General features: G+C 40.1%; 1 protein-coding gene across 1 annotated transcript; it reads left to right on the top strand.

Annotated features, from left to right (window-relative positions):
- The first annotated feature begins 4,956 nt into the window (after nt 1-4,956).
- Nucleotides 4,957-22,742, top strand: LOC128250992 (uncharacterized). Its single transcript, XM_089343464.1, has 8 exons — nt 4,957-4,997; nt 11,807-12,081; nt 13,434-13,859; nt 14,848-15,092; nt 16,121-16,189; nt 18,078-18,120; nt 21,265-21,309; nt 22,306-22,742. The coding sequence occupies exons 1-8, from the start codon at nt 4,970-4,972 to the stop codon at nt 22,399-22,401; spliced, it is 1,227 nt and encodes a 408-aa protein (XP_089199590.1). The 5' UTR covers nt 4,957-4,969; the 3' UTR covers nt 22,402-22,742.
- The last annotated feature ends 2,258 nt before the right edge of the window (nt 22,743-25,000 follow it).

Below are 25,000 nucleotides of genomic sequence, written 5' to 3'. Positions count from 1 at the left end.
GGACCCTGATCTAAAGGAATGACTAAAGCGTGATTGTTTGGCAATAAAGGATAAATTTCCTAAGAAAAATTGAACCTTTTTTAGAAAGGTGTAACATCTTTATTACAGGTAATAACATCAGCCCTTCTGCTGCTGTTGGTTTATATTATACACAGGACACACCTGTATTTTCAGCCAACCCCTCCCTCCCAATTCCTTTCTCTTCCTCCCCCCTCTCTCTCTGTGATTACAAAATTGTTCCTGTAATCTAAATGTTTTTCAATAATGATGATAATAATAATAATAATAATTGATATTTCTGCCACCTCTGCCCACACTTCTCTCTCCCACTACACCATACCATTGTGTCTTGTCTAGTTTCATCCATCGAACCCTCCCCGCTTCCCTTACCCCATCTCCCTCTCCTCCCCCTCTCTCTCTACCTCTTTACTACTTATTCTATTGCTCAATTATATTGATGAGGATGATGTTGTTGATGATGATGCTGGTTCCCTTCTCCTCACCAATCCCCTATCGATGCATATTTCAATTAGAAAATGACAAACTAACATTAAAAAAAAAAAAATTAAGAAAGAAACAAACAATAAATTCAGAAACAAACAATAAATTCAGAAACAAAAATAAACAATGAAAATAAAACAAAAGAAGAAACAAAAATAGTAAATAATATTTGTTTGAGATGCCTTGCAATGGGATTGAACCTTGGATCTTGTGATTGCAGAGTGAACTTGTTAACCATTCAACTATGGTGAGTCCACTGTGACCCTTTTTCATTGCCATATTCCTGTTGAAATACACTTTGCAAAAATAATGAAGAATTTAGGAAAACAACTTTGTTGTTATTAAGCTGATGTTTGGAATGGAAATTAAAATGAAATTCAGATGGAGGGTTTTAATATCGATGAGTTTGAAATAGGAATTTGTATCATAGAATCGGAAGTGGTCTTTGGAGGGTTGGTATCAAAAGGATTAGGAGAGATATGTTGGAAGAATCTGGAAATTCAATCATGTGAGTAGGATATTCCTTAGGAAATTACTATTTTTAAATCTCACAACAAGAGATATTCAGCAACCATGCTTTGGAGTAAAGATTGTTTGCCAACATAACATGGCAGTCCTGGTTTAGGACGAATGTTGCTGTAATTTAACCCCAAGAGACATCATCTCCAGCTGGCTATACGACACGATCTGTGTTGAAAATATAAGGACACAGATCATGTCATATAGCCAGCTGGAGACGATTCTCCTGGGGCTAAATTACAGCAACATTCGTCCTAAACCAGGACTGCCATGTTTTGTTGGCAAACAATCTTTACTTCATGGGATATTTCTGTTAAAATAAACTACCCTTGTTTCAATTCACTTTGAAAATTATGAAGAATTTAGTGAAATAATTTTGTTATTAAGCTAGTGTTTAGAAGATAAATTAACATGAAATTTTGAGAGAAGGTTTTGACCCTTTAGCATTTAAACCGGCCATATCCAGCCCAAATATTCTGCTGGTTTTATGTAGTGACTGATCGTATTCAGCCACTCACACCTACCCTATAATGTAATTCTAAAAATAAATAATCACATCATTGAAATCCCATTGAGATAATACATGGGTAATTCATAACAATGCAAATAAATAGACATTGCATTGGACAGAATAATGTGAAAGCTTATTAATTAATTAATTAATTAAGGGTTAATTAAGATGGTTTTAAGACGGGGAGTTTGTACCATAGAACTGAGGGTGGTTTCTATCAAGGCCTACATGATGGGAAGATCTGGAAGAAGTCAAATCATACGATGAGGATATTTCTGCTGAAATACTCTTTACTCTTTTACTTGTTTCAGTCATTTGACTGCGGCCATGCTGGAGCACCGCCTTTAGTCGAGCAAATCGACTCCAGGACTTATTCTTTTTGGAAGCCTAGTACTTATTCTATCGGTCTCTTTTGCCGAACTGCTAAGTTACGGGGACATAAACACACCACCATCGGTTGTCAAGCGATGTTGGGGGGACACACACAGACACACAAACATATACACACACATACATACATATATACGACGGGCTTCTTTCAGTTTCTGTCTACCAAATCCACTCACAAGGCTTTGGTCGGCCCGGGGCTATACTAGAAGACACTTGCCCAAGGTGCCACGCAGTGGGGATGAACCCGGAACCATGTGGTTGGTAAGCTAGCTACTTACCACACAGCCACTCCTGCGCCTACTACTTTTGTTCCAGTTTTGAAAATAAAGGGCTTAGTAAACTATCTTTGTCGTTATTCAGCTGGTGTTGAGAAGATATATTAAGACAAAAATTTTGAAGGAAGGAGTTTTAGATCAGTTTAAAACAAGAGGCTTATATCATAAATGACTGAAACAAGTAAAAGAGAGATACATACACACACACCAATATCCTGACATATATGTATACATACGCACACACACAATATGCTGATATATACACTAACACAAGGGTGTTGGGTTGGTGTAATCGGTAGAGCATCAGATAACGTCTTGCAGTATTTAGTTCCGACCCTTTAGATTTTTGAGTTCAAATCCCTTCATGGTCAACTTTGCCTTTCACATCCCTCCAGAGTCGATAAAATAAAGTACCAGTGATCTACTGGGGTCGATGCTATCGACTGCACTCCCCATTCTCCCTTATATATTTATGGCCTTCTACCTATGCTACAAACAATTATAATATGTTGATATTATTATATATTTCACTTAAATGTCTATTTTTTTTTTTTATTTCAATTATTTTTTCCATGTTGTATAATTAATTCTGTGAATAAAAAACAAAACTCACTTCACTCACATCTGATATTCTCAACATTATTATTATTATTATTATTATTATTATTATTATTATTATTATTATTATTATTTTATGTTTGACTTTTGTTTTGCATTTGTACAAGTTGGATCCAAGTCTCACCCAGAGACCTCAAGAGACAACAAGTTAGAAGTTCATGTAGGTGTTATGCCTTGGGTACCATACATTTGGATTTGTACATAGTGTTGTTCTAGAGAATTATAATTTATTATCATCATTGTTATTATTATTATTATTATTATTATTATTATTATTATATGTTTGACTTTTGCTTTGCATTTGTACAAGTTGGATCCAAGTCTCACCCAGAGACCTCAAGAGACAACAAGTTAGAAGTTCATGTAGGTGTTATGCCTAGGGTACCATATATTTGGATTTGTACAGTGTTGTTCTAGAGAATGTTTAAGAAACCATAAGAAAATTATGTGTTTGTTTTAAAATTTGAGATCACATAGACAGTATTTTACGTAGGATATGGGCAGTTCCCATGAGCACTATCTTTTGAACCTCAGCCATTTGGGGGTTTCCTGGTATCTGAGCTAGGTAGTAATCAGCCCGTTTCGCTGTCATTCCCAGGGCACCTGTGACAATATCGGTCAGTCCTCTCCAATATTTTAGACTTGTGCCTTTAGTAAAAAGTTTTATTATTACTTATATGTTTTAGATTCTAAAGTTTAGAATCTAAAATAAATTAATTATAAAAGAATTTAAACATTTCCTTGAGAGAGGTTTAATTGACTAATTGCGTGGGTAACGTTACTCGATCGGAGTTTTTTACTGGACCCGACACAATTTGTCCTACTAAAACATTTGTAAACTTTCGGTATTTTCCGTAGAATTTAAAAAGAGAGGAGAGAAAAAAGAAAGAGAGAGAAAAAAGAGCGTGTGGGCAAGAGAGAGCTACAAATATAGTGAGAGGAGGAGGAAGAGACTTTTTTTTATATATATATAGATAGATATTATAGAGAGAGAGAGAGTAAGAGATACAGAGATAACGAGAGATACGGAGATATCTAGAGGGTATGAGATAGAGATACACAGAGACAGAGAGAGTGGGAATGAGAAAGATTCAAAGAGATAGAAAGAAGATGTGAGAGAAATATCTACAGAGACGGTAGAGGGTACATACAGAGTAAAAGAGTGATGGGGTGAGAGAGAGAGACACACACACACACGCGCGCAAAGATAGACGGGATGTTAGAAAGACAGATACAGAAGAAGAGGGTGTGAGAGAGAGAAATACAAGGATAATGGAAGTGTGTTAAAGAGAAAAAGATAAAGAGACAGCAAAAGGTGTAAGGGAGAGAAAAAGAGAGAGAGAGAGAGAGAATGACACAAATTGTAAGAAAACGAAAAGAGAAAGAGAGGGCGTATCTGTGTGTAAGAGAGAGACACTAAGTGGTGTAGGAGGGAAAGGGGAAGTGACAGTAAGAGGGAGTGAGAGTGAACAACACAAATATAGTAAGTGATTGACAAAGAGAAACAAATAATATGAGAGAGGGTGTTGGAGATGGAAAGTGAGAGATTGAGAGAGACAGATAGAGGAAAGTATAAAGAGTAATAGTGAGAGGGTGACGTTGTCTCCGACAACGCCACGTTCGATGTCGTAACCAGTGTCGTAGTGAACCGAACGCCGAGATGTGGAGAAATAATTTTTAAAAAATTCTTTTTAAAGTATAATTTTTTTTTTTACTTCTCTTACATAATATTTTATAATATCATTTTAAATTACTTTTAATTATATATATTTTAATTACATTGATAATAATTTAATTCATCTCTTTTTATGCTTCGATACATTTTCAACCCAAACCATTTTCAGCTTCATCAATACTTGTTTTATATATTTTATTTATTGTTTTTTTTCCCTTTCTGATTTTTCTTTCAGACATTATGAATATGTATCTTCCACATATTTTATAGAACACTAAGTGTTTATTATTTGAGAGAGACTTTGAAACGTTGCTGCTATTTCTAGCAGACCCGTACGATCGACCGGCCTGCCTGCCCTTCCCTCCACGTCGCGGCTGTTGCTGGTTGCGTGTGTGTGTGTGTGTGTGTGCGCGCGCTTCCGGAATAATTCGTTGTTTTCCGTCCATTTCCGACAACAACAAGATACTAGACGTCGCGAAGATGGCGGATAAGATAGACATGTCTCTGGGTGAGTCCAGCCTTTTATATCCATCTTTTCCCTTTTTATATACACCTACTGCATTTCTCTACATACATGTCACTGACTTAACTATACAAATGTATGTATAATACACCCGTAAAGGGAGATATTTGTATATATACCCTGTAAGATGGCGTGGACGGGAGGTTTCGTGGTCGTTGTTTATTTAACTATCTCATAATATAAACATTCTCTGCCTTTGTACGGCAAGTATATGGTTTAAAAACGATCCAACCGTGACTATCCCCTTTTTTAGACCTCTTAATGTCTATTTTTATTTTTGTTTTTACGTTTTTTACTTTCAAGTCACGGTGTAACTTGGGGGTAGATTTGACTGCTATTTCTAGCAGATCCAGCCACAACACAAGATCCCTTCGCAGACATAATCCACGACATTCCAACCGTGATCATCCCGCCTGGGTATTGTTGATGTAGACTTATTGTTTAGCCCTAGGTCAGTCAGTCCTGATTTAGGAGACGTATATGATCACAGCCAATCCAACCGTGACTACGCACGCCGATGTAACTTGAGGTAGATTTGACTGCTATTTCTAGCAGATCCAGCCACAACACAAGATTCCCTCGGAGACCATAACCAACGACATTCCAACCGTGATCACCCCGCCTGGGTATCGTTGATGTAGACTATTATTGTTTAGCCCTAGGTCAGTCAGTCCTGATTTAGGAGACGTATATGATCACAGCCAATCCAACCGTGACTACGCACGCCCGTGTAACTCGAGATAGATTTGACTGCTATTTCTAGCAGATCCAGCCACAACACAAGATTCCCTCGGAGACATAACCAACGACATTCCAACCGTGATCATCCCGCCTGGGTATCGTTGATGTAGACTATTATTGTTTAGCCCTAGGTCAGTCAGTCCTGATTTAGGAGACGTATATGATCACAGCCAATCCAACCGTGACTACGTACGCCGATGTAACTTGAGGTAGATTTGACTACTATTTCTAGCAGATCCAGCCACAACACAAGATTCCTTCGCAGACATAATCCACGACATTCCAACCGTGATCATCCCGCCTGGGTATTGTTGATGTAGACTTATTGTTTAGCCCTAGGTCAGTCAGTCCTGATTTAGGAGACGTATATGATCACAGCCAATCCAACCGTGACTACGCACGCCGATGTAACTTGAGGTAGATTTGACTGCTATTTCTAGCAGATCCAGCCACAACACAAGATTCCCTCGGAGACCATAACCAACGACATTCCAACCGTGATCACCCCGCCTGGGTATCGTTGATGTAGACTATTATTGTTTAGCCCTAGGTCAGTCAGTCCTGATTTAGGAGACGTATATGATCACAGCCAATCCAACCGTGACTACGCACGCCCGTGTAACTCGAGATAGATTTGACTGCTATTTCAAGCAGATCCAGCCACAACACAAGATCCCTTCGCAGACATAATCCACGACATTCCAACCGTGATCATCCCGCCTGGGTATTGTTGATATAGACTATTATTGTTTAGCCCTAGGTCAGTCAGTCCTTTTTTTTAGGAGACGTATATGATCACAGCCAATCCAACCGTGACTACGCACGCCGATGTAACTTGAGGTAGATTTGACTGCTATTTCTAGCAGATCCAGCCACAACACACGATTCCTTCGCAGACATAATCCACGACATTCCAACCGTGATCATCCCGCCTGGGTATTGTTGATATAGACTATTATTGTTTAGCCCTAGGTCAGTCAGTCCTTTTTTTTAGGAGACTATATGATCACAGCCAATCCAACCGTGACTACGCACGCCGCTTCTGTGTATTGTTGGTTCTGTTGACGTAAACTGTTGTGATCATTCCATCTTTGAGTTCAAATCACGCTAGTGTTGCTGTTTGGCCTTGGGTCCGTCCTTGTTAAGTAGACAAAAATCAAAGATGGTCCACCTATGACCATCACGTTTAAGACTACACTATACAATGTGCAATATAATCATTTAACCATGGGTCTATCCTGATGGAGTAGACCAATGATGAAAGACATTCCAGTCGTGGCCATTCCATCTGTATCTAGAATTACAGTATCAAATATGTCCGTTTCTTTGTGAATGCAGGGTTTGAGTTGATGGAGAATTAGTTGCCATTTCTAGCAGACCCACCAACCAGGAAGAGTCTTCTGGAGTCAGTAATCATCCATGTTCAATGACACTACCAGCCATGACCCTCCTGTCTTAGTAGCTTTTGCTAAATGCATCAGTGTATAGGCGCAGGAGTGGCTGTGTGGTAAGTAGCTTGCTTACCAACCACATGGTTCCGGGTTCATTCCCACTGCGTGGCACCTAGGGCAAGTGTCTTCTACTATAGCCTCGGGCCGACCAAAGCCTTGTGAGTGGATTTGGTAGACGGAAACTGAAAAAAGCCTGTCGTATATATGTATATATATATATATATATATATATATATATATAAATATGTATGTGTGTGTATATGTTTGTGTGTCCGTGTTTGTCCCCCCAACTTCGCTTGACAACCGAGGCTGGTGTGTTTATGTCCCCGTAACTTAGCGGTTCGGCAAAAAGAGACCGATAGAATAAGTAGTAGGCTTACAAAGAATAAATCCTCGAGTCGATTTGTTTGACTAAAAAGGCGGTGCCCCAGCATGGCCACAGTCAAATGACTGAAACAAGTAAAAGAGTAAAAGAGTGTAATCACTCGCTGTTGTTTAACCCTAGGCTGGCCCTGCTCGAGTAGATCTGTGATCGAAGGCATTCTAGTTGTAGCCATCCCAAGACCACATTAAGAAGAGATTGTGTGATTGAAGGAAAAATTGGTTACTATTTCCTGTAGATCAAGTGAACCACATAGGTGTCTTATTGGTTGAAGTACAGTGTGGTGGGGTTGCTTAGCCCCTGGTCAGTGCTGGTCAATCATATCCTTGGGGCTTTCTTGTAGATTATCTGATCAAAATTCTGTACATAGCTGTAATAAAGCTTTCACTTTCATTTTGAGTCAAGCGAAAGCAAAACTGTCAATGGCACCTGTGCCCAGCGTCGCCTTCCTGGCACTTGTGCCAGATGGCATGTGTAAAGACATTCGAGCGAGATCGTTGCCAGCGCCGCTGGACTGGCTCCTGTTCAGGTGGCACGTAAAATACACCATTTTGAGCGTGGCTGTTGCCAGTACCGCCTAACTGGCCTTCGTGCCGGTGGCACGTAAATGCACCCACTACACTCTCGGAGTGGTTGGCGTTAGGAAGGGCATCCAGCTGTAGAAACTCTGCCAAATCAGATTGGAGCCTGGTGCAACCATCCGGTTCACCAGTCCTCAGTCAAATCGTCCAACCCATGCTAGCATGGAAAGCAGACGTTAAATGATGATGATGATGAAAACCATGTGCATTTAGTAATGAAATTATGATAACCTTTCATTTTATGATCCAGAAAGTGAAAGGTGGTATCACAAGGTTCCCAGACTTGTTATGTATATTAATAAATAACTTATTTACCTAACTTTTCACATCATCTCCTTTGAAATAGTCACCTTGTGCAGCAATACACCAGTCCCAGCATTCCTGCCATTTTTGGAATCCGGCCTGGAAGTTGTTTTCCATGAACGAGTCAAGGACCTTCTGTGATTTACTCTGGATCCCAACAATGGTGTTAAAACAGCGACCTTTGAGCTGCATTTTCATCTTGGGGAAGAGATAGAAATCCGCTGGGGGCTAAACCTGGCAAATGGGGTGAGTGTGGAAGCAATATGATGTTTTTGGCACGAAACTCGTGAGGGAGGAGACTTTGGTGAAGAATCCGATTCTTTGCACTCCACAGATCCAGTACGTGCATCTGGGAGGAATTCTCTTATCGCATTGATGTTGCCCCTACTGCAGGTGGTGGCCACATTGAACACTTGTGAGACAGGAAATAAAAGTTGATTGTGAGTAAACACTTGTGACTCTGCTGGAGTTCTCTATTGCTTTTCCTTATTGAAATATTGCGTAATGAAATCAGTTCGTTCTTTTTGAATAACCCTGGATAATGATGATGATGATGATAGTAATGTCTAATTCATCATCATCATCGTCGTCATCGTCGTTTAACGTCCGCTTTCCATGCTAGCATGGCTTGGACGATTTGACTGAGGAGTGGTGAAACCAGATGGCTGCACCAGGCTCCAATCTGATCTGGCAAGGTTTCTACAACTGGATGCCCTTCCTAACGCCAACCACTCCGAGTGTGTAGTGAGTACTTTCACGTGTCACCCACACGAAGGCCAGTCAGGCGGAACTGGCAACGGCCACGCTCAAAATGATGTATTTTATGTGCCATCTTTACATTTTGCGTGCAAATTCCACCAAGGTCAACTCGACCTTTCATCTTTCCAACGTTGATAAACTAAGCACCAGTTGGACACAGGAGTTGATGTAATTGATTCACAACCTCCCTTAGAATTGCAGGCCTTGTGTCAAAATGTGAAGCCAATGTATAAATGTGTCAGTTCATGAGAACATCATCATCATTTAACGTGTACTTCCCATGCTGGCATGGGTTAGACAGCTTGGCTGGAACAGCTAAGCCAGAGAGCAACCCTAGGTTCCAGTCTGAATTTGGCTTGGTTTCTCTGGCTGGCTGCCCTTCCTAACGCCAACCACTCAGAGAGTGTAGTGGGTTCCTTTTACGTGTCACCAGCATGGGTGCTCTTGCATGATGCTGGATGACCCCAGCAAAATTTTTGTAACTAGGTGTCAATGAGAGTTCCTGAAGTCCCATGTATGGCATGTTCTTTGTCTTTCACTTTACTCCCAGTCGTCCTTTCTTTGGTGTTTTGTGTTTTATAGTTTCACCGTTAAGGTTAACAAAGAAACAGGCTATTGTTTATCATTGAAGGGTTTTGATTGCTGATGGTAAGCATCCCGGTCCCTATCACCACATACTGAGTTATAATAGAGCAGGAGCACTTCTCTATGAACCAGTCAAGAGAACACTTCAAAGACTGTGACATTTCACCTTTTCTAGAAGCCGGGGATTGTGGAACTCTCTTAGTAACAAGCACAATGGCAAATCAACACTGGTTGTCAAGCAGTGGTGGCAGGGTAGCAAACACACACATACACTTACCTGGTGGGCTTCCACACAGTTTCCATTTACCAAATTTGCTCACAAGGCATTGGTCAGCCCAGAGCCGTTGAGGGTATCATGCAGTAAGACTGAACTCTGAACCATATGGTTGCAAAATGAGCTTCTTAGCCCCGCAACCATGCCTACTCCTTCGTGGTTATAAATCTGCTAAAAATAGAAGTACATTGGATAATGTAGTTCTAGACAGTTAACATGGGGTGGCCATGGCTAGAATGCCTTTGATCATAAGACTGTTGAACCATAGTTGTCCTGGGGCTTCCACTGCCGATCCTTACTCTCACTATCCCACTTGGGTTTCTAATATCCTGTATGTTACCTGTCTTTGCTTCCTCACCTTTTTCTTCTGATGCTTGCCCTTGCTCTGTCCCTATCTGCCTATCTCTCCCCTCTTCCTGCCTGTCTGTCTGTCTCTCTCTCTCTCTTTCTTCAGCCTCCTCCGATCACACATCTAGTCACCATCTACCCTAGATTTCAAGCTATATATATATATATATATATATATATATATATATATATATATATATATATATATAAAACAAATAATAAATGAGTATATGCATATATACATACAGGTATGTGCATACCTACGTCTACCTGTATATATAGGTGCATATCTGGGTACAGGACATTGCAAACAAAACGTAGACAAAAAAATAATAATAACCAGAGTACAGAACACACAGAGGCCACATAGAGAACATTTTCCTTCATATATATATATATATATATATATATATATATATATATATAAGGCTTATATCCTCTTATACATACATACATATACATTATATACATGTATTTTATGTATACATTATAAATATAATATATACCTGCATGTGTGCATAATAATGTGTGTGTGTGTATAGATATAAACACACCTTTATACAACTTTACATATTTATACAAATATTTATATGTATATTATATAACGTGTGTATATATCTCTCTTTTCAGTGTACTTTATGTAACACACCCATACAACCTTTCTACATATGACCCCTTCCAAACCTACCTCTTCCCACTGCTCCAGAATTGGACTTTGTCGTGAGGGTGGGGGAAGTGCCTCGTGCCATAGGAAAGCAGGTGCCCTTATAAGGCCTAAGTCTCCACCCTCACAGTATTCACCACAAACTGAATGGGGTATGGGGCTTGGGGATTTGGGTACCTTCTGTTCTTCCTGTATCCTAATCTCTTTCTCCCTCTCTCTCTTTCACCCTGTGGTAAAACAGTTGACTCATTGCGTCCCTTTCCCCTTATTTATCCTTGCTAAATTTATTTCCCCTTCACTTATCAATTCCTCACTCCCCCCCATCTCACTCTTTCTCTCTCTCTCTCTGTCCCCTTCACCCCAGAAGCTACAATCCCCTCCTTCCTATAGGGACTTGCATTCCTTGTTGTTAAGGGGGAGATAGGAGTCAGTACTTGATTGCTTTTTGTGGATGTGTGTTTATATTTGAGTGAGTGTGTTTCTTTGATTGTAAAAAGAGAGAGCGTGTGTGTGTGTGTGTGTGTGTGTGGATGTGTTTATTATGGTAGTTAAAGTGAGGCATTCTTATATAGTTATGCCCTTATATATATGTATATATTGGCATCATTTAGAGATGTTTTTTCTAGTTTATTTTGATTTCTTGATTGTGTAATTGTTAATTATTTCATTTTTTTTCTTCTTTTTGCTTGTTTGTTTTTGCCACCAGATGAAATCATCAAATTGAACGGAGTATCGAAGAGGGGACAGGGTGGCCGAGGAAATCGAGGGAGGGGCAGCTATGGCCGAGGTCGCAGGTATCGGGGTAGAGGCCAAGCGAACACAACGACCGGTGCATCATCAAGTGCGGGCACGAGCCTTAAAACGAGGGGTAGACGCGGTAGAGTTTGGTCGAGAAGGTCCACAGGCAGGAGTACCCAGTCCCTCAGTCAACAGAGTTTGATTCCATCACAGAAAACCGCTACAAATAGCACAAACACTTCAGTAAGTATTAAAACTAAACAGAAATTTACATTTGCCAGACTAATTAACTTCGTATTTATTAGCTCCTGGAGGTGCAGGTGGAGCGGTGTGCTTAAGAAACTTGCTTCTCAACCATGGGGGTCTTAGGTTCAATCCTCAGAAGTCTTGAAGGGCATCCAGCTGAAACAGACAGCAGGGATTGGATGCAGTCTTCTGACCTGGCAGTTCCTGTGGAACTGTCCAAACTATGCCAGCAGGGAAAATGGATATTAAATTTATTAAATTATGATGATGATGATGATGATTTTACCCTAAGCAAAAAAAAAAGAAAAGTCACAAATAGCTGTACATATTTACTCTTTTACTTGTTTCAGTCATTTGGCTGCGGCCATGCTGGAGCACCGCCTTTTAGTCGAGCAAATCGACCCCAGGACTTATTCTCTTTGTAAGCCTAGTACCTATTCTATCGGTCTCTTTTGCCAAACCGCTAAGTTACGGGGACGGAAACACACCAGCATCGGTTGTCAAGCGATGTTGGGGGCACAAACACACACACACATATATATATATATACGACAGGCTTCTTTCAGTTTCTGTCTACCAAATCCACTCACAAGGCTTTGGTTGACCTGAGGTTATAGTAGAAGACACTTACCCAAGATGCCATGCAATGGGACTGAACCCGGAACCATGTGGTTGGTAAGCAAGCTACTTACCACACAGCCCAAATATTTTAATTCTGATTAAATTAAAATGTCATTAACATACTTGCTTGTTAAATTGGAGCGTGTTAAATTTCTTCCAACCACTTGAAGTTTTTCAAATTTCCTGTGGATGAAAACTGCATTCGTTTATTTTCTAGAAATTAATTTAATTAAGATGTCACAACAACTAAAATTATGCAATTTTAGCCAATTGAAAGCTTCCGTTGCTGACATGTTGTGTCTGCTGATCTTCATTGCCATGAAGATGAAATCTTTACTTGGTTTCTTGACCTGCTAGAAATAACAGCCAGATTTTCCTTAAGCTACTCCATAATGTCCTTAAAAATAACAAACAAAAAGGACAAAACTGAGGTACAATACCTCAGTACCCAGGTGGTGGTGGAGCAACAATCCTGATATACTTGACCCTTTAGCATATTTGGCCAAAATATTCAGTTTTATGTTCAACCTGGCCAGATCCTGCCTGTCACACCTTCTTGGCAATGTCTTTCTAAAAATAGACAATCACGTCATCAGAATCTCAAAGCTATAAGATAATGCCTGATTAATTTAAATCAGTGTGAATTAAATAAATATTACATTTCACAGTCATCTGAATACTTAAAGAGTTGAATCATTTTTTTTTTTTTTTTTTTTTTTTTTTCCCAGCAAAAATCACAGCCAAAGAAGTTTTCACAGAAAAGCTCAGTTCAAAATCGGACGACATCGAGAAACTTGCCCTTAACGCGTGGCCGCAGAGGCACGAGAGTGTTTCGTGGGACTCGGCAGGATGCCAGCAGGGGTGGGAGCAGTGCAGTGAGCCGGTTACAGAGAGGTGGTAGCCAGAGGGGCAGAAGTGGAGCAGCAGCGGTAAACAGGATCCAGCGTGGCGGAAGCAGAGGTGGCAGCAGTGGGATGCAGCAGACCGGCAGCAGTGGGATGCAGCGGACCAGTAGCAGAGTTGTTGCTGGAAGCGGTATTCAGCAGATCCAGAAACAAGCCATTCAAGCCCTGTGGAAAGCAAAGAGTACATTGTCGAAGATCAATGCTCAAGTGATGCGCAACAACATCGTCGCAAATAAAAGAGGACTACCGGTAAGTTTAATACGTGTGTGTGTGTGTAGTACCTTACACTGTTGATGTGTATATGTATGAGAATCATGGGGTGTGACTGATGCCAGTGCTACCTGACTGGCTCCCGTTGCTGGTGGTACACGATAAGCACCATTCATGCGTGGGTTGTTGCCAGTGCCACCTGACTGGCACTCCATGCCGGTGGCACATAAAAAGCACCATTCTATGGTGGTGCTCCAGCATGACCACAGGCAATTGGCTGAAACGCGTAAATAAATAAATAAAAAAATCCGAACGGGGTCAGTGCCAAGAAGGGCATCTGGCCGTAGAAAATGTGCTTCGTCAAAATTCCATCTGACCTATGTGAGCATGGAAGAGTGGACGTTAAAATGATGAGTACCTAATACTGTTGTTCTTTATATATGTATATAGACATATATATATATATGTGTGAGTGTATGTGTATATATATATATATATATTTATTATTATTGTATATGTATATATAAATATGTATCTCTTTTATATATACATGTATATATTTATATATATGTGTGTGAGTGTATGTGTGTGTATATATATATATATATATTTATATAGACATATATATATTTATATGTGTGTGAGTATATATATATATATGTATTTATATAGACATATATATATATTTATATATATGTTAACGACTCTACATATCACGTGATATGTTGAGTCGTTAACCCAGTATTTTTATTCTATAACTAATATTTTTACTCTTGTCTCAATTATTCTGAGCACTTCTCCTTACAGCCCTGTATAAAATCTATTGGTCTCCTAATGAGAAACCATTAAAATTATATATATATATATATATATATATATATATATATATATATGTATATATTTATATATATGTGTAAAAACAGTTAAAATGCCGCCAAGCATTTTGCCTGGTGTGCTAACGACTCTGCCATCTCTCTGCCTGAAAACTCGTTATTAATTATGATGCTATTCCTTTTTCAAACTCCAGCCATCTGGGGTGAATTCCAGACGCCTTATCAACAACACATCCTGGAAGTCTCAGCAACAAATGCGAAACCGAAGAAGAAATTTTGCTAGCAACCGCGATTTCTCGAATCCGTCACTGTCAAAACGCAACCTTAACAACAGCACTTTGTCGTTGAAGTCAAAAGGTAGCCAGTTGTCATTGACGACCCGTCATTCTAACAGTTCGTTATCGTTAAACAGTCAAGGAAGAATGAAGCAGCGTCGACCGTGAGTGTGGTTCTTTGTAGTTTTACATTTTTTTTTTTATCTTTTACTTGTTTCAGCGTTTTAGTTGGACATATCAACCCCAGTAATTATTTTTAAGCCTAGTTGATTTTGCTAAACCACTGATTATTGGAGATGAAAACAAACCAACACTGGTTCTTAAATGGCAGTAGAGGATAAACACAAACTCACACTTTTACGAGCTTCCTCACAGTTTCCATCTACCAGATTCACTCAAAAGGCATTTGTCAACCTAAGGACATAGCTGTAGACACTTGTCCAAGGTGCCTTGCAGTTAGATTGATCTGAAGACCATGTGGCTACAAAGCACAGTTCTTAACCACGTAGCCATATCCATACTGATGTACCTTTTTTTTTTTTAATTTTGTTTTTCATCATCATCATCATCATCATCGTTTAACGTCTGCTTTCCATGGGTTGGACGATTTGACTGAGGACTGGTGAAACCGGATGGCAACACCAGGCTCCAATCTGATTTGGCAGAGTTTCTACAGCTGGGTGCCCTTCCTAACGCCAACCACTCCGAGAGTGTAGTGGGTGCTTTTACGTGTCACCCGCATGAAGGCCAGTCAGACGGTACTGGCAATGGCCACGCTCAAAATGGTGTATTTTATGTGCCACCTGCACTGGAGCCAGTTCGGTGGCACTGGCAACGATCTCGCTCGAATGTCGTTACACATGCCATCCGGCACAAGTGCCAGGAAGGCGATGCTGGGCACATTATATATATATATGTGTGTGTGTGTGATTTGTGTCTGATGGGTGTGTTTTAAGTATAGTGGAAGACACTCGCCCAAAGTGCCACACAGTGGGGCTGAACCTGGAACCATGTGGCATGTGGTTGGCAAACAAACTTAAGATGGTGTCCTAACATGGCTACACAACAATAACTGAAGCTAAACGAAGAATCAATAGATGATGTTAATGATGTGTTCTAACCAAGTTGTAATTTGTGCCCCATATTTTAATTAACCCGCCTGTAATTAAATATTGAATTCTTGTTGTTTCAGTTGGCGATCAACATCCATGCAAGACAGTCCATCAAAAATCATGACCATCAGTGTTCAAAACCCTTCTCGGTAATTTCTTTCTTTCTTTCTTTCTTTTCTCCTCCTTGTCCTTCTCCCTTGACCCCTTTCCTCAGGCTATGGAGGGGCAAGAGATCCCAAAAAAAATTCTGTTCAGGGGCTGCTGGACTCCATCACTTCTTCAGGATCCATGATAAATGACTTGCATGGCCTGAGCCACTTTAAGCACCGTGCTGTGTCAAAATACAGTCTCCAGTGCTGCTTCACCTCTCCACCCTTGCCACACATGTTGAGAATTGCAAAAACAAGTTTATGACATCATGGCTTGTGTTTAAATTGACCCAGAAGACAAAACACCGTCACGATGGTTGGTGGTGGGCCTGGCTGGAGTGTATGACCAGGACTTCGATAGTGTCTAGTCTAGTATTTCTATCATTCCACACAGCTTGCTAAAGCTACCATCTTTTTCACTATTGGACCTTACTAGTAGACTAACCATGGTTGATCAGATGTTGGGGGCATTCCAGCCATGACTCTCCCATCTTTTTTAAAGACATTTGGAAACACATTCTCAAATGTAGTTTTTATTTAAGACTGTCAGTTGTGATTTACTGGGACATTTTGGCTGCTATTTCTAGCATCTTGATTGATCACATAGAATTTGCCTGGTCCAGAAATCGAACTTACTACCTCATGATTGTGACCCCCAACCCTCTAAACACTGAGCCTTCACTGTATCATACTTAACGTACATACAATGTTGGTAGGCCATTTACTTCAGTATTTATCCCGAGATAACATCTCTTATTTATAGACTTTGATCTTTGCTGTGTTTTTAACATTGTAAATCCTTTAAAGATGTTATCTCTGGACAGATAGACACTGTGGTAACTGGCTTATCCACACTCTCTATATAGAGGCGTATATACATCGTCACTGTCGTTGTTGCCTGACCATCCAACTCCTTGTCTCCTGTGTCCCTGCCTATCACGAATTTGATAAGTCTTGTCCCACCCGGCATCTCTCTGCTTATTATAATCACTTGCTTTCTCCTCCAGAGAGGTTCAACATTCATAGCTTCTTTCTTTTTTTTCTCTCTTGGTTTTTCCTCTCACACCTGGAATTTCAGCATTTCTTTATCCAGTTATCACCATCCTTACACATCATGTGTGTCTGTACTAGTTCAGTCATGAATATCACCACATCTCATAACTCTTATTCCCAGGTTATATATAATATGAAACAACAAAGGAAGCAACTGATGGAAGAGGAAATAACTCTTTACTAGTTCTTTGTCTTCACCTAATATAGCATTTAATTATTTGTGTGTATCAGTATCTGCCTAATGTATTCATGCGTGGAGGCGCAATTGCCCAGTGGTTAGGGCAGCGGACTCACAGTCATAGGATCGCGGTTTCAATTCCTAGGCCAGGCGTTCTGAGTGTTTATTGAGCGAAAACACCTAAAAGCTCCACGAGGCTCCGGCAGGGGATGGTGGCGAACCCTGCTGTACCCTTCCACCACAACTTTCTCTCACTCTTACTTCCTGTTTCTGCTGTGCCTGTAATTCAAAGGGGTCAGCCTTGTCACACTCTGTGTCACGCTGAATATCCCCGAGAACTACGTTAAGGGTACACGTGTCTGTGGAGTGCTCAGCCACTTGCACGTTAATTTCACGAGCAGGCTGTTCCGATGATCGGATCAACTGGAGCCCTCGACGTTGTAAGCGACGGAGTGACAACAACAACAATGTATTCATGTGTCCCTTCATAGGTATCTGACTTCTCTGCTTGTCTGTCAGTCTGTCTCTCCCACAATAATAAATGTGTGTGTCTGTTAATGTAGTTGTCAGTGTGTGTTTGTGCATGTACATGTATCTATGTATATTTATGTATGTTTTATAAATATTTGTAAATTCTCTTATTCTTCTCCCCCACAGACCTCCTGCTAACCAACCTGTGCCCAATGTTAGACAGAGAAATGTAAGTTGACTCTTTCTTCCCAGTGTTTCGCTATTTACGCACACATTTTATCATAGAAACCAAACCAAATCAGACTGGAGCCTGGAACAGCTCTCCAGCTTACCACTCCCAGGTCTAACCCATGCCAGCATTGAAAGCAAACAATAAAGGATGATAATGATACACACACACACACACATTTCACTATCTATACATCACTAAATGCACATACCATTATATATACACTTTCTTCCATTTTCCCATTATTTATCTATATACATTTACCTCACCATATCTTGCACACTTTAACATACACACATACACGCTTCATTCCATAAAACATACACTGTATACACCACTTCTGCCCCTCCCACAGACACACACAGTCCTTGCTATTCTATATTCAATTACATCAGACAATTGGGGTCAATTACATTGACCCCAAAAGGATGAAAAGTAAGATCGAACACAGAATGAAGCGATGAGCGAAATACTGCCCGGTATGCTAACGATTCTGCCAGCGACACCAGCACCATCCTAACAACACTGCAACTCTATTTTAACAATACCACTACAAAAATATCCTGAGTCCAAGCAATCCATAGCCACAGAAATATCCGCAACCTGATTACTGACCACTGACCACTGGGTTTGGTGATGTTTATTAGAAGAGACACGTCAACACATTGAGGAGTTGAAATTTGACCTTTTAGTTGGAGAAAGGAATCAAAAACCTAGCGGTAGTTGGTAGTGACTCTTGGTGTAAGAAGAAAAAAATAATGGAGGTGATTTCAAGAAATTTCATTTTAACCCTTTCGTTACTATATTTCTGACCAAAATAAACCCCTCATGAGGGTAATCTTCCAGTTTCGAGAGGTAAAAGAAATAAATAAAAATATTCAAGGGAAATAACTGAACGACTTACCAGTATTATCCGTACTACTTTTTCTCTAAAACAGCATGCGACGGAATTTTTTTAAATAAAAGTTTAAGGTTAGGGTTAGATGTTGTGCAGCCGGTCTTCCACGAGGTATTTTCGATTTCTCATAAGAAACTATGATATTCAATCACGTGTGTGATTTAAACAGTTAATGTCAATCAAATCACGTGATTTATTTATAAACAAAGTAGTACGGATAATACTGGTAAGACGTTCAGTTATTTCCCTTGTATTTTATTTACTTTTTTAACCTCTCGAAACTGGAAGATTACCCTTCATGAGTTTCAATTAAATTCTAAAATAATCATGAATTTAGACTAGTCTCATTAAACACCTGTAACTTTTTTATTTATCAACATATTAATGTGATATTTGGAACATAATTAAAGAAAGGGTTCTTAATCAATTCTGTTCCATAATTTTTGTCTCAAAGTTCTCCACGTACTGGGGTACTGCTAGTGTCTCTCACATGTAAATATTGGTTCAGCTTCACGAATCGTACTCGTTCATAATACTGGAAATATATTCATCGCCAAAAGGTTCCTGATCGCTCCAGTAATTTGTTATTCTGGGGGTGGAGATGGAGTATATGTAATCTGGGTATACCCCCACTTTTAAATTTTGTTTTTTTTTTACGGAATCCTATGTTTCAGACCATGGAGAATCCGATTCTGGAAAAAAATTTTCAAAAATCTCAATTTCAAAATTTCGATCCCCCCCCCCCCCGGTTTTTATATAGATCCACAGGGTAAACCTAACCCTAACTCAAACCCTAACCCTAACCCTAACCCTGACCCTAACCCTAAACCTAACCCTAGTTTTGTGAGATTTGGCTGTTATTTCTAGCATGTAAATAGCCTGCTTGTGGGGGGGGGGGGGGAATTGAAATTTAAAAAAATTTTTTTTTCAGAATCGGAATCTCCATAGCCTAAAAAAATTAATAAATAAGGGGGGGGGGGAAGGTTCAGATTGCATATAGTCCATCTCTACCATTCTGGGTAACTGTCTAATATCCATAATAATATTTATGGCAAAAAATGCCCGTATTTCATCTACAGTTGCAGGAAACCGCAAGCTATCTTTTTTCTCCGGTTTGTTTACATTCTGCGTAACGGTTTGTTTCCGCAGTAATCATTTCAAACAAGCATGAAAAAGAAGTCTAACGGTTTCGCTTCCTGAGAAAGACTATGGGTAGACCCTGTCTCCTCAGAAAAATTGTTAATAAAAACGTTTAAAAAATGTTTTTTTCTGGTGTAAAATCATCCGCGCTGTCGCCGTCGTTGATTTTAGTTTCGGATCCAGAAATATCCGATTCCTTATCGTTCACCACCTGCTTTTGTAGCTCATTCATTCTTTTCTTCGATATCTCCATATCTTCTGTTGAAAAACCTTCAAATTCGGAATCACTGCTTGATAGCATGAAACTCCTCTCCATCTTCAAAGTTGAAAGAAATTAACGCCGCAAAAAATGTGGGAAAAAATCTTCCAAAATTCTCTGAGTTCAAATATCAGGCCAAACAATGTGGGAGACAATAACTCAACTGTTTGCAAAGTGAAATCAGGTGTTTTAACGAATGTATTAACGAGATTTGGGTTCAAATATACATTTAAATAACAATGGGTACTCTCGACCGGCTACGGCTGGGTTGGTCTAATGAACGGCCGGGTTAGTAACGAAAGGGTTAATGTTTCTGGGGGTAAAACTGCTCTTTAACATCAATAGACAGGTTTGTCACATGACTAGGCAGTATAAATCAAGGGAGGTAATTTCATTAGTGCTGTGGAGTTCCTTCCCTTCGTCTACTAAGTGTGACGGTCATCGCTACAGATTATCTTTAGAAATTATAGCCATTTAGGACGTTTCATATCCGGGATCATCATCATCGTCGTTTAACGTCCGTTTTTCATGCTGGCATGGGTTGGACGGTTTAACTTATTTCGTTCAAGAAATTTTTTTTTTTTTGTTTTTCTCAAAAACGCTGGTTTAATTTCTTTAACGACTGTGTTTCTGTTTACTCACATACAGAGAGGGGTGTGGGGGTGTGCAAAACAAATTGGAAGATATGTTCCAGACAAACAAATCTTACATAAAATTATATTAGTGATTAGGTTTTATTATGCTCACTACATTAATTCTATTAATACAGACTTGCTGGATGATGGGGGGTGGGGTTGTAATTTTGTTTTAATGATTTTACTAATTTATTAACTTCTTTTAATTTTAGTCTCTGAAATTCAACTTCACTTCTGGCCTTTATGTTCCTGGATCAGTAAGTATTCTTTTATACTACTCAACCATAAGGCTGTGGTCATGCTGGGGCACCGCCAGTATATTAATGATTTAATTACTCTTTTACTTGTTTCAGTCGCTTGACTGCGGCCATGCTGGAGCACTGCCTTTAGTCTTACAAATCAACCCCAGGACTTACTCTTTTGCTAAACCACTAAGTTATGGGGACATAAACACACCAACATCGGTTGTCAAGCGATGGTGGAGGGACAGACACAAACATACATATATATATATATATATATAAACATAATTAAGGAATCATATATTTCACGGGCTTCTTCACTTTCCATGCTGGTATGGGTTGGACGGTTTGACTGAGGACTGGCAAGCCAAGAGGATGCACCAGGCTCCAGTCTGATTTAGCAAGCTTTCTACAGCTGAATGCCCTTCTTAACACCAACCACTCCGAGTGTGTAGTGGGTGCTTTTTACGTGCCGCCAGTCAGGTGGCACTGGCATTTGCCATGCTCGAATGGTGCTTTTTTGCAAAATGAGAAAAAAGCAAAAGACAATGAATATTTAAATTCAAATATGTGGATATTTATGTTAATAGGTCGAATCTACACAGAGTAAAAACGACAGAAAATTAAAGGGGTGAAAGAAAGGTATTATAAGTCCGACAGTTGTTTCTTGGGGCTTGGAGATCCATGATAACGTTGGTAGATTTAGTTCATCACAAAATGCAGCTGTGTGGATGCATTTAACATAGGATGGGATGAGCCTCTGTCATCAGGGTAGAGAAGATCTTGTATTTTAGATGTTAATGCTGAGAAGTTCAAAGATGGAATGATTAAATGTAAGGGGGCCAGCTGTGTTAGAGGGGGGAAGTAAGAAGGTTATGGGGGTTGTTAAGAACTAGCTTTCTTATCTTCTTTCACCATTCTCTGTTTTTCATGTCTGATATCATCCTACATTTAAAGAAAAATTCTGAGCAGTAGATTGATGTTGTTGTTGTTGTTGTTGTTTTTTTGCAGACCGGAGTTTCACTGAATGAGCGTTTCACATCAACCGATTCTTCCAACGACAACTCAGCCATGCTGGCTTATGGTGACAGGAAGGTCTTCTTCTGAGCGGACGCCTCTTCTTCTTCTTGTTGTCGATGTTGTTGTTATTAAATCTGGCGGATTAAGACGACTGCATCCTTGAGATTCCTCTATTTTTTTGGCCAGCTTCATACACACCACAACCCCCTCTCCCCTACATACACACACAGTCACACACACACACACACACAAAATAAACTAAAATCCCAGACAAGAACATTGATCAACTAACAAGCATATTGGTGCAAATTTTCTATTTATTAATTTGGGACTATTTTGTAAAGTGTTTATAAATTTCTGAGCGTGGAGAGACTTAAAAAAAAAAAATAACAGAAAAAGAAAGAAATGGTTTTTATTTTCCAATTTAATCCTGTCTTGTCAATGTTATTGCAATTGTTCTTGTTTTGTTTTTTTTTTAATCATTTTCACATGTTACCTCTTACCTCTCTCACTTGCACACTTTCTCTGTCTCTCTCTCATCTTTTCCCTCTCTCTTTCTGTCTCTTCTCTCACTCCTCCCTTCCTTCCTTATCTGTCTTCTCTTACTCTCTCTCTCATCTACTTTGGCCATGGTTTCTACAACTGGATGCCCTTCCTAATGCCAAACACTTTATAGAGTGTGCTGGGTGCTTTTTATGTGGCACCAGCACCAGTGAGGTCTGCTTTGGTATGGTTTCTATAACTGGATGCCCTTCCTAACGTCAAACACTTTATAGAGTGTGCTGGGTGCTTTTTATGTGGCACCAGCACCATTGAGGTCTGCTTTGGTATGGTTTCTACAACTGGGTGCCCTTCCCAATGCCAAACACTTCACAGAGTGGACTGAGGGCTCTTTACATGGCACCAGCATCGGTGGGGAAGTTTTGTCAGAGTCTGATGTGGGTTCAGCGGCAGGGAAGGGCCATGATTAATATGCGAGGGCATTGAGAATGATAGCTGATAAGGGAGGTGTTAAGAGTAGAGTATAGCAGAGGTGGGAGAGAAATGGAGAGAGAGAGAAAGAGAGTGGCTGAAGGCATTGAAGGTGATTGGTGGAAACAGTGAACAGAGATGATTATGAAAAATGGAAGGGTTCCAGTTTATCCAATCAACAGAACAGCCTGCTCGTGAAATTAACTTGCAAGTGGCTGAGCACTCCACAGACACGTGTACCCTTAACGTAGTTCTCGGGGATATTCAGCCTGACACAGAGTGTGACAAGGCTGACCCCTTTGAATTACAGGCACAATAGAAACAGGAAGAAAGAGTGAGAGAAAGTTGTAGTGGAAGAGTACAGCAGGGTTCACCATCATCCCCTGCCGGAGCTTCGTGGAGCTTTAGGTGTTTTCACTCAATAAACACTCAGAACGCCCGGTTTGGGAATCGAAACCGCGAGTCCGCTGCCCTAACCACTGGGCCATTGCGCCTCCACGGAATTAAACAAAAACATGGATCTAAGTGACAAACTTCGTCTTTATCTTCACTCAGTGACCGTCACACATCTGAAGATGGTTGTTAATGTGTTTACTTGGCAACCATTAAACGACGGCAGCCATTCAACTCGAACCCCTACCCCTACCCTTTCCTCTCATTACTTGGCAACATAAAATCTTGAAGTGTTTCACTTGGCTTTTTTCTCCTCTTCTCAGCCCTTTCCTCTCTATCTCCCTTCTCTTGGCGTGTGTGTATATGTATATATATATATGCGAGGTCTGGTCAATAAGTAACGAAGCTAAAGCACGCAGAGTGAAGCCGCTTGGCTAAGATTGACCTTAAACTCTGCTGTGGATGCACACTAAGTTTTAACGTTCTAGCTCACTTCCGCTGTTTACAGCAGTGCTTGGAAGGAAGGTGTGTAACGTATGGCAACTCCATCTGGCAATTTGACAAGCTCTGCAGATATCTAGTGCTTCATCATTTTGACACACACAATAAATAAATATATGTGTGTGTGTGTATATATATATATATATATATATATAGAGAGAGAGAGAGAGAGAGAGAGAGAAAGAGAAAGAAAGGGCGACGAGCTGGCAGAACCGTTAGCGCGCCGGGCGAAATGCTTAGCGGGATTTCATCTCCCGCTACGTTCTGAGTTCAAATTCCGCCGAGGTCGACTTTGCCTTTCATCCTTTCGGGGTCGATAAATTAAGTCCTAGTTACGCACTGGTCGATGTAATCGACTTAATCCCTTTGTCTGTCCTTGTTTGTCCCCTCCATGTTTAGCCCCTTGTGGGTAATAAAGAAATGAATAAATAAATATATATATATATATATGCGTATGTGGCTGTGTGGTAAGAAGCTTGCTTCTTGACCACATGGTTCCGGGTTCAGTCCCTCTACGTGGTACCTTGACCAAAGCCTTGTGAATGGATTTGGTGAACGGAAACTGAAAGAAGTCCGTCGTATATATCTAATGTGTGTGTTTGTGTCCCCCACTACTGCTTGACACGCCCCCGCAACTTAGCTGTTCGGCATAAGAAATCGGTACAATGAGTACTAGGTTTGAAAAAAAAAAATAAAGTCCTGGGGTTGATTTGTTCAACTTAAAAGCTCTCCAAGGCTGTGCCCCAGTATCGCCGCAGTCAAATGGCTGAAACAAAAGAATATAATATAATATATGGTTGTTCCTTTTGAGCCTGCCTCA

Source organism: Octopus bimaculoides, chromosome 27 (assembly GCF_046866305.1).
Source record: "Octopus bimaculoides isolate indiv1 chromosome 27, ASM4686630v1, whole genome shotgun sequence".
Classification (NCBI taxonomy): domain Eukaryota; kingdom Metazoa; phylum Mollusca; class Cephalopoda; order Octopoda; family Octopodidae; genus Octopus; species Octopus bimaculoides.
Note: the sequence above shows the minus strand (reverse complement) of the source record. Positions and strands in the feature narration are given on the sequence as shown.

Bases quoted from the DNA above. Each gene is read 5' to 3' on its own strand.
- LOC128250992 (XM_089343464.1), top strand. From the start codon at position 4,970: ATGGCGGATAAGATAGACATGTCTCTGG. The intron at 4,998-11,806 runs GTGAGTCCAGCC...TTTTGCCACCAG, and splicing joins TAAGATAGACATGTCTCTGG to ATGAAATCATCAAATTGAAC. The intron at 18,121-21,264 runs GTAAGTTGACTC...TTTTAATTTTAG, and splicing joins CCAATGTTAGACAGAGAAAT to TCTCTGAAATTCAACTTCAC.